This window comes from Solea senegalensis, unplaced genomic scaffold (genome assembly GCF_019176455.1).
Source record: "Solea senegalensis isolate Sse05_10M unplaced genomic scaffold, IFAPA_SoseM_1 scf7180000015110, whole genome shotgun sequence".
In the NCBI taxonomy this organism is placed as follows: Eukaryota; Metazoa; Chordata; class Actinopteri; order Pleuronectiformes; family Soleidae; genus Solea; species Solea senegalensis.
The window spans coordinates 37727-47662 of record NW_025321225.1 but is presented as its reverse complement, the minus strand read 5'-3'; the positions used below and the strand labels follow the sequence as shown (position 1 = coordinate 47662).

At 46.5% G+C, this 9936-nt stretch overlaps 1 protein-coding gene across 1 annotated transcript; it reads left to right on the top strand.

The window, feature by feature from the left end:
- The first annotated feature begins 7833 nt into the window (after nucleotides 1-7833).
- LOC122761938 (proline-rich protein HaeIII subfamily 1-like) lies at nucleotides 7834-9434 on the top strand. Its single transcript, XM_044017130.1, has 3 exons — nucleotides 7834-8301; nucleotides 8668-8796; nucleotides 8883-9434. Exons 1-3 carry the CDS (start codon nucleotides 7834-7836, stop codon nucleotides 9432-9434), a joined length of 1149 nt encoding a protein of 382 aa, XP_043873065.1.
- The last annotated feature ends 502 nt before the right edge of the window (nucleotides 9435-9936 follow it).

Here is a 9936-nt window from a genome sequence, read left to right as displayed (position 1 = left end):
ACTAATCCGGGCACATCTGGTTGCGTACATTCAACCGCAGAAGAAGAAGAACTACTCTCGTTGTAGCTGCTGAGATGCAGAGCATCCACCGTGCCAGAGGGGGAGCTGGGTATCAGAGAGCTGGCCTATCTATTACGTCACTTCCAGGTACCTGGCCAATCACAGGACAGTGGGAAAGCTCTCGTTGGCTGGCCAATCACAACACAGTCCACATTCTCGGGGTGTGGTTTTGGTCTGAAACAGCGTGGCTGACGAGAGTGTCAGTGAGGAGATATTTTGATTGGCTCGTTTGCAGCGATTAGGAGGTTTTTAATCATGAAAACAAGTTAATATATGTAAGTAAACCTCCATAACTGACATATATGTGTGACCATGAAAACAAGTTAATATATGTAAGTAGACCTCCATAACTAACATATATGTGTGACCATGAAAACAAGTTAATATATGTGTCCAGATTTCTGCTGGCTGGTCTTTCCAGCTCAATGCTCCCTTCTGGAAAGGGTAACCAGAACAAGTACGGCGGGCACAACTGTCTTTCTGAAGGTTTATTCCACACAGTTAAGCAGACGTCAGTTAGCAGGTTAGACAGTTATCAGCTTGAAGTTAGTTAGTTAGACAGCATCTTGTTAGCTACTAACCAGTTAGTTAGACATTAGTCAGTTAGAAGTTAGGTTGTAAAACCGACAAGTCGTACAGGTTCTGATGATAGATGGATCTACAAAGGCGCATACGAAGGCGATATATAACAAAACATGGCTTTGACGATGCACCTAAAAGGCACTTTAAAGGCAACGGTGCTTTGATACCAATTGCAACAATAAACAGATAAATAGAATGAAAGACAAATAGCTTTGCCTGCTAGAAAGTTATACACCTCCCACTTGGCCACAACAACTACAAATTTTGCCTTTTTAAAATGGGTACATAAAGCTACATCGCTGGGTACGAACGTATTACACGAGACGAATGAATAACAGATACAAATGACAAATAAAGGTTTCACTGTCCATGAACACATTGTCCTTGATGACACAGTGGCGCCCTTTACCGAAACACACCACCAGCCTCTCGTAGAGGGTGGTGTGTTTCAGCGGCGGTTGCTTTCTTCTGGACTTGATCCTTGTCGATGTTGTTCAGGAATTCGTAGAGCTCCTTTAAAGCTGGCTTGGCGCCCACGAAGTTGGTCCCTTGATCCGACCAAAGTTTTCTTGGGTGGCCCCTGAGAGCTGTGAAGCGCTGGTATCCCTTTAGGAATCCATCCATCGACAGATCTTCCACAATGTCGGCATGCTTTGCTCTTGAAGCCATGCAGCCGAATACCACGCCCCGGACTTTCATCTTTCTTCCTCGTCTCACAGTGTCTCTGATGATGTAGCAGGATGACGTAGGGGGATCTTGGAATGCAGTTTCAAGTTTGGTCACTGTCAGTACTACCTCCCACTTTGCTGGAGTAGGGGCTCTCCCTATACGAGCAAGCCACTTCTTTACAGCCCTTCGGGCATAACTGACCCCTCCACAGAGCTTAGCTAGAGGGTTGTACCTTTTCAGACCCACTCGGACTATGAGTGCGGCTCCCCACAGTGTCTCATCTTTCTTGGTCTCAACAGGGATCGATTTTGTCTCATATCCTGCCGACTGGAGCCCTGCTTGAGACCTGCTAACTCCATCTGTGAAATTCCGGCCTTCACCACCGGAATTTAACAACTTCTGCGCTTGGGTTCTGGTGAGAGCTGCTGTAAAGTCTTTCTTCTGGAGTTTACTCACTGTCTCTGTAGCATCAGCCACCACTTTTGCTGCAGATTTCATCTCGTGACGAGATCAGCGACGTTGACTTCACCTGGGATCCACCACCAATCAGTTACGGCCCCAGTCTTCTGGATCTCTCCGACTCTATTTGCAAAGAATGTTTGAAATCCATAACTGTCTCGCTGGATGGCTCCCAGCACTGTCTGACTGTCTATGAAGTGATATCACTTTTCCACATTCAATGTCCCATGCTTCAGCATGTATTCCTTCAGGCGTGCGGCGAAGACAGTCCCACAGATTTCGGCTTTGACTGCGTCGCCTTTCTGGTTCAAGGGGGTTAACTTGGCTTTTGGGTCCACCAACCAGGTAACTGCACCATCTGACGTTTCCATCGCAGTGTGTACTCCTTGAATAGCTCGATTGCTTTCCCTCGGAGTTCGTCAGAGAGGGACTCATCCCAAGTGTCCTTAGTGAACTTGCCAGCCTCCTGGGAGGCCTTCCTCACAAGAATCACACCTTTTTGCTTCACAGGTGTTGTTAGATCGACAGGGTCGTACAATCCAGTGATCTGGCTCAGTAGGACGCGACGAGTTAATGGGTTCGGTGCTTTTACATCCACTCCTCCTTCAGTAAGGAGAGTCATTTGGTCAGGCTTTGCCTCGTTCTTCCTCCCACTTTGACCAGACTGGACCCAGGGCTTGAGGTAGAATCCCCTTGCTTTCAGGATCTTCTCCACTCCCTCTAGGATCCTCCTCCAGTCCACTGGCTTCTCATGGTAGCTGGGTCTCTCAGAAATGTAAATGGGGATTGGCTCGCTGAACTTCAAAAGCTTAGGCAAGCTTATCGGTGTGACCTTTGCTTTGGGTTGGGCCCACTGAGTGCTGTCTCCTTCCGTGACTGTACCAGAGTTGCTGGTGGGCACAGTGCTCCTTCGTCCCATACTGAAGTGGACGGGAGTAGTGTGAAGTCCTGGCATACTAGTGAGGGTTGGGGGTCGAGCAGAACTGACATTAGGTCTACGGTTAGGTTGTTGAGGCTGCGGAGGAGGGCTGGTAACACATGCAGTACTTCCACCATGCAGAACAGGTGGGATGGTATTAACACGGGTTACTGGTCGGATATGCCCATTTCCCCGTTCGTTATCCCGGCAGCATGACCACTCATCCATCAGTTCCTCCTTTTTAATTTTCAATGTTAAAAGGAGTCTCCATTTTTCCTTACCGTATGGCGGATAGTCTTTCCACATACACAGTGTCTCTGAGTTTGTGGAGTTCTTGATCCAGTCCCTTCCTTCTGGCCTCTCGCTGACACCACTGTAGTGCACTTTTTCTTCCGAGTACCTTGGTCTGGTCGAAAGCTGAATTGAACCGTGCCACGAGGGTGCTTATATCCGGCTCAGCATCCTTGAACCACAGCACTTCCATAGTCTCACGGTACCTTTGCACAATGGCGTCCCTCGTTGCTAGGGCCTTGCTCAGTTCACAGTTATCGTTCGTTGGGTCTATTTGTCCCAGTTCTTCAATATACTCATTGCTGGCATCGACGAAAACACCATAATCGCTCTTCAATCCTGTCACCTCTTTCGACAGTTCATCGAGGTGGCCAGCGTTAACTTTGAGACGATTAAAACGTGTAATATGTAAGTAGACCTCCATAACTAACATATATGTGTGATACAAGCATTCGATGTCACCTTTAAGATAAACGATTTGATGATGAATAATATGTTTCATGTTTAGAAACGTCATTACTGTGTTCATTACTGTGAACTTTGCACCTTGCACTGTTACTCACTTCTGCCCAGTCGTACTGCTCTTTACTGCTCTTTCTGTAGTGCTCTTTTTCATCTTTAAAAACATTTATATACTGTGTATATATACGTTTACTGTTCACTTTTGAAAATTTTGTATGCTTGTTATGCGCCAATGACACCAGAACAAATTCCTTGTATGTGCAAATCGTACTTGGCAATAAAGCTCTTCTGATTCTGATTCTGATTCTGATCACAGTCAACAGTCATTTGATTTGATTCATTTCAGTGAGCCTGTATATATTTTAGGATAGGTAAATGCAATCCAGTTCATAACTACTTGATTCTGGATTAAACATTTTCCCATGTTAAAAATACAAAATACAATTTAATTTAACATTTTTAAAATTCTCTTATAGAGCAACACTACTTTTACAGATGGAACCCTGAGTTGAGGAGATGCAACATTTGCCAAACAAAGGGGAGCTACGCAAAGCTTGTGTCTCATTACATTACATTACATTACATGTCATTTAGCAGACGCTTTTATCCAAAGCGACTTACAAAAGTGCCTTTAAACATTTGGGTACAAATAAGAGCTAGAAGTAAGTAAGAGCTTCTCATCTGCAGGGACAGCGACAGTAAAGTGTAGAGTATGGTGGTAAGTCTATATTATCAAATATTTTTTCATTTCAATGCAGAAAGGTCTTCATTTCCCCATGAGCCTTACATGTTATGAACTATGATGTTATGTCTGTTTGTCCTGACCATGGATAATTGTGACCATCATCCCTTTGAACATCAGACACTCACAATAAGTAAACTTAAATAATGCTGGAGCCATGTCATCTATGTGTACTGTACTTCATGTGTGTAGAATCTTTAGTCCATGTGTATTTTATTTTCACTGTTGAGAATTTAGATTTGGAAAAAAGTTTCAAGATTCCTGAATTTTTATAGATGCCCCTGATAATAATGGGGGTGGAGTGGCTAAACATGTATTGTTTTGTTTGTTTCTTGAAACTTATGAATCACGTTTCCTGTCTGTATTTTAGAATACAGTGTATGCAAATGCCACCTGGACAGTGTGCAAAGCAGCAATTATCACTGTGGCTTTGTTTTGTCTGTTAGTTTAAACCCTGCTGCAGTTTAAACCCTGCTGCAAGACAGCAACCACAAATATTACTGCAACGTTGGCATCCATGGCGACTCCAGCATCCACACCTTAAGGTGAGTGACAATGGCATTTTGTGTGGTGTTTGTGTATTTATAAATGAATACCCAAGCTAAACACCTATAATATATTTATAGAAAATCATCAGAGGCAACATGGTGTCTCCCTGGGCCATTCTTTTTGAAGATGATGACCAAGTGGACTTGGTGATGCACTTCTTGTCTGGATTCAATTGGATTCAATTTTATTTGTATAGCGCCAAATCATAACATACATGATCTCAAGGCTCTGTACATAGACAACATCAAGGAGAGCAGAGAAACACAACAGTTCACACAATGAGCAAACACTAGGCATCAGTGGAGAGAAAAAACTCCCTCTTAACAGAAGAAGAAATCTCTGACAGAACCAGGCTCAGAGATGTGCGGTCATCTGCCTCGTCAGGTTGGGGTGAAAGGAAAATAGGGGACAGCGGAGAGGTGGGGGACAGAAAGGACAAGAGGGAGATGAGGTAGAGACAGAAGAGAGAGAGAGACAAGGAGCAGATACGCAACAACTGCATCAAGTTACAAGTTTATACAGTTAATGATATCGACTTTTAAATATAGCACAATAATAATGGTAATGATATGTATGATATGGATAGCCTCGAAAACTTGATCTTGATCCTGCAACCTGCAAGATGAGAATACAGAGAGAGAGAGAGGGAAGGAAGGAAAGACACAAACTAGGGAGAGAAAGAGACAAGGTTAATGACATAAAAAGTCGTATTCATACCCTGAGTGTGAGAGAGTGAATGTGCATGCACCATAGACAATCCCCCAGCAGTCTAGGTCTATAGCAGCATAACTAAGAGATGGTCCAGGTTTCCCTGAACCAGCTCTAACTATAAGCTTTATCAAAAAGGAAAGTTTGAAGTCTAACTTTAAATACAGAGAGAGGCTCCGCCTCCCAAACTGTCATTGAGAGCTGGTTCCACAGGAGAGGAGGAGCCTGGTAACTGAAGGCTCTGCCTCCCATTCTGCTCTTACAGACTCTGGGAACCACAAGTAAACCTGTATATTGTGACTTAAGTGGTCTGTTAGGGTGATAAGGTAAGACTAGGTCTTTCAGGTATGAAGGGGCCTGACCATTAAGTGCTTTGTACGTGAGGAGGAGGATTTTAAATTGAATTCTAAACTGTACGGGGAGCCAGTGCAGAGAAGCTAACACTGGAGTTATATGGTCTCTCTTTCTAGTTCCTGTCAGAACTCGTGCTGCAGCATTTTGAATTAACTGAAGGATTCTAACAGACTTGTTGGAACATCCTGATAATAAGGAGTTACAGTAATCTAATCTAGATTAACAAAAGCATGAACTAGTTTTTCAGCATCCTGTAAAGACAGAATGTTTCCGCAGGTGGAAGAAGGCTGTTCTGGAAATTAGTTTTATGTGTGAATCAAATGACATTTCCTGGTCAAAAGTAACTTCAAGGTTCCTCACAGTGGAACTGGAAGGCATGGTGACGTCATCTAAAGTGACAATGTGATCAGAAAGTTTTTCTCTGAGGTGTTTAGGGCCGAGTATAAAAGTTTAAAAGTAGAAAGTTACAGGTCATCCAGGACTTAATGTCTCTGAGACATTCCTGGAGTTGAACAACCTGATTTATTTCATCTGGCCTCATTGATAAATATAGCTGTGTGTCATCTGCATAACAATGAAAGTGTATGTTGAGCTTTCTAATAATGTTCCCTAGAGGAAGCATAAATAAGGTAAAAAGTATAGGCAAGAACTGAGCCTTGTGGAACTCCACAATTCACTTGTGTTTGTAGTGAGGCTTTATCATTAACATGAACAAATTGGAATATATTAGATAAGTATGATTTAAACCAGCAGAGGGCAGCACCTGTGATACAAAGAGTCTGCTCCAATCTCTGCAGTAGAATATTATGATCAATGGTGTCTAATGCAGCACTAAGATCTAACAGGACAAGTAAAGAAACTAGACCATTATCTGAGTTACTAACTTTAGCTAGTGCTGTTTGTGTGCTATGGTTTAATCTAAAACCTGACTGAAAATCTTCAAACAGGCCATTAATGCACAAATATTCACATCATTGATTAGCAACTGCCTTTTCTAAGATTTTAGAGACAAAGGGAAGATTAGATATAGGTCGGTAATTAGCTAAAATATCTGGGTCAAGGGTCGCTTTTTTTAGAAGGGGTTTAATAACTGCTTTGGGGCACATATCCAGTTTATAAGGATAGATTAATTTGAGTTAATATAGAGCTGTTAATTGGTAATGATGTTAACTCACTCTTCTTGTACTAAAAGATGAGTCAGTCCCAATATGAGAGAGGAGATGATCCATTTTTTCTCTAATTGATGTTAGTCCACAGACAGATGAGAAGAGTGCAGATCCTGTGGCTTTAATCATACAGAGGTGAGATATCAGACACTGATTTGTGGACTACATGTTTTATATGACTGCATATGTCTCCTTTTAACACTGTCCAACACAATCTTTTTTTTTTTAACCTGTCCTGTCTAGTACCCAGGGCATGTAATATGATTGACTGCATGCCTTTTGGTGTCGGACAGATTTGATATGTGCAGGACGAGTCTGGGATACTCATAACTGCAGTATTTTTATTTATTCGTTTTATGATTATGTGTTGCGGGCAGCCGGACCGGACAGGGGGACAGGGAGTGGACTGACAAGGGGATGGGGAGTGAGCGGAGAGGAGGAAGGGAGGGGGAGTGAGAGAGAGAGAGAGAGAGCGAGAGAGAGAGGGAGAAAAAAGAAGAGAGAAGGAGATCGAGAGTGAGAGAGAGGGAGAGCAAGGTGGACAACAGTATAATACATGGGTTAGTACCATTAAATTGAAATTATATAAAGTAGACAGAACATACCTGATAAGACAGAGCCTAGGCAACTTAAGGGTGACATTAGTGTGTTAGTAACAGGTTAATAACGTTGAACAGTTGAAATTATTTAGCGTATACAGAACATACTTTCAGGTACAGTTTATATAGTAATTGTTAATGACCACATCAAGAGAGTATGTCCGGGCTTACAACAGTTATATCAGTTAAATTTAATTTATCTTAGCGTGTTAGTGTGTGTGTGTGTGTGTGATCGTGCATATCAGTGTATATGTGCAGGAGTTGTCATTAGGTATGATTGGAATTGGGGTGGGGGACCGTGCCAATGTCCGGTCCGTCCCCAGCGACGGCCCGAAAATCATCCAGGCGCCTAAGGCGCCCAGTAGCCGTACCGGGCAGGAGAGGCCCACAGCCACCACTCCCAGGATAGCAACGCATCCACCCCGCAGGGGGCCCGTCGGAGGAATGCGGGGGGAAAGCCCCCCCCACCCAGGGTCGACCCGAGGGGGCCGGCGGCGACAAGACCACGGACAGAGGCCGAACCACCCCACACCCAGGCAGGCCGCAGAGGCCCAGGGTCTCCGCACCCAGAGCCCGCCAGCGCCCAAGGGCAGGGCCAGCCCACCACCGGGGGGAGCAGAGCCCCCCCAGACCGTCCACCAGGGAGGCACGGCCAGATACCCACCACCGTCACCCCCACCGCCCCCCAGAAGCCGACCGCACCCCCCCTCCCACCCCAGCCCACCGGTGATTGATTTGGAGGTGTGTGCATGTGTGTGGTGTGTGATACGATGTATGTTGGTATCTGGGGTGTAGTTAAAATGGCGGAGGGAGATGTGGCACGGGCGTCCCACTGTTGGCAGACAGTGGGGCCGTCGACGTGTCTCTCGCCCACCAGGCCCTAATGTCTAACATGCGATAAAATTTGGGGAAGGGTGGCAGATCATCGGGGGAACGGAGAGTGGCCCCATCATGTGATGGTCCCACCCCCCGACTCCCCACCATCTCAGCCACACCCCCCCCGGTGCCCTAGATGTGTGTGTTTAGATGTATCATCTGCGGTGGGGGGGGCGTAGGGGGTGGGCAAGAGTGCCCCCCCAAGTAGGTTGCCAGCTTCCTGACTGGCAGGGCCATATGTCCCATTCCCACTCACCCCCGGCCAAGAAGGGAGCAACCCGTCCAGGCCAGGGACACGCCATGGCATCCCATGAGCGCCGCCGGGGTGGAGGACCAGATACCCCCACACCCGACCAGAAGGTAGGACCCCGGTGAGCACACCAGCCCCGACGAGGCAGGACCCACACCCAGGCCATCACGGCACTACTGACGGCAGCAATCCTCAGACCCCGGCCCCGCCCACAGCCCAGGAACAGTCCAGACCAGGCCCACGCTCCACCCCATCTCCTACCCCAAGGGTCCCCAAAGCAAGGCGCCCCCCCGCGTGCCCCCCACCATGCCCCCCCCAAGGGACGGAGGACGCACAAGTCCGCTCCAGAGCGCAGCAGGAGCACAGCAGCGTGTACCGCCCCGCCACCCCGGAGGGCAGAACCCAGGGAGGATCACCCCCCCCCCACTATGGGCCAACCCCACCCCCCAGCGCCCCGCAGGCCCCAGCGTACAGAGACCCAGACCCCCTACCCCCACCCGCAGTGCGGCGCCAGCCCAGCCCCAGCCCACGGCCCACCACCCCCAACCCCCACGGGCCCCCCAGGCCAAGGTGGCAGCCCCCCCACAAATCCACCCCGACCCCCGTAGGGCAGACCCACAGCCACCGAGGGACGGTAGACCCAGGGCCACCAACCCACACAGACCACCAGACATCCCCAGTCCCCCAGATGCACGGCCCGCAACACCACGGACCGACCAGGGAAGACACAGTCACCAACCCGCCCTAGGAAATATAATCAATTAGAGGTGTCCAGGTCAAATCAAATATAGGTAATTGTTTCTTTATGGAAGCAGACATTCTCTCCATAGAGATGTGATCTAAAATTAAATTTCTGTATTGGTTTAAACTTAAGTTTTTCTTGTTTTTCCAGTTCAAGAGGATAGTTTTCTTGGCGATGCTTAGGCTGTTGATTAATACGTGCAATTTTTCCATGTTTATATGTATTACGTTTAAATCACCCAGTATGCATAGCGTGGGGGAAGGTGGTATGGTGTATTCGAGACATGCTGAGAGGTCCTCGCATACCCTACACCAGAAGTTATACACCGGTGTGCATAGCCATATAGCATGCATGTAGTTATCTGCTGTGTTTTCGTTGCAGTTTGTGCAGATATTTGATTGTGAGAGCCCCATTCTGAACATCCTTTGTCCTGTGTAGTGTGTTCTGTGTAAGATTTTGTATTGTATTAGTTGTAGGTCTGGATTTTTTATCAATTTGAATGTGTTAG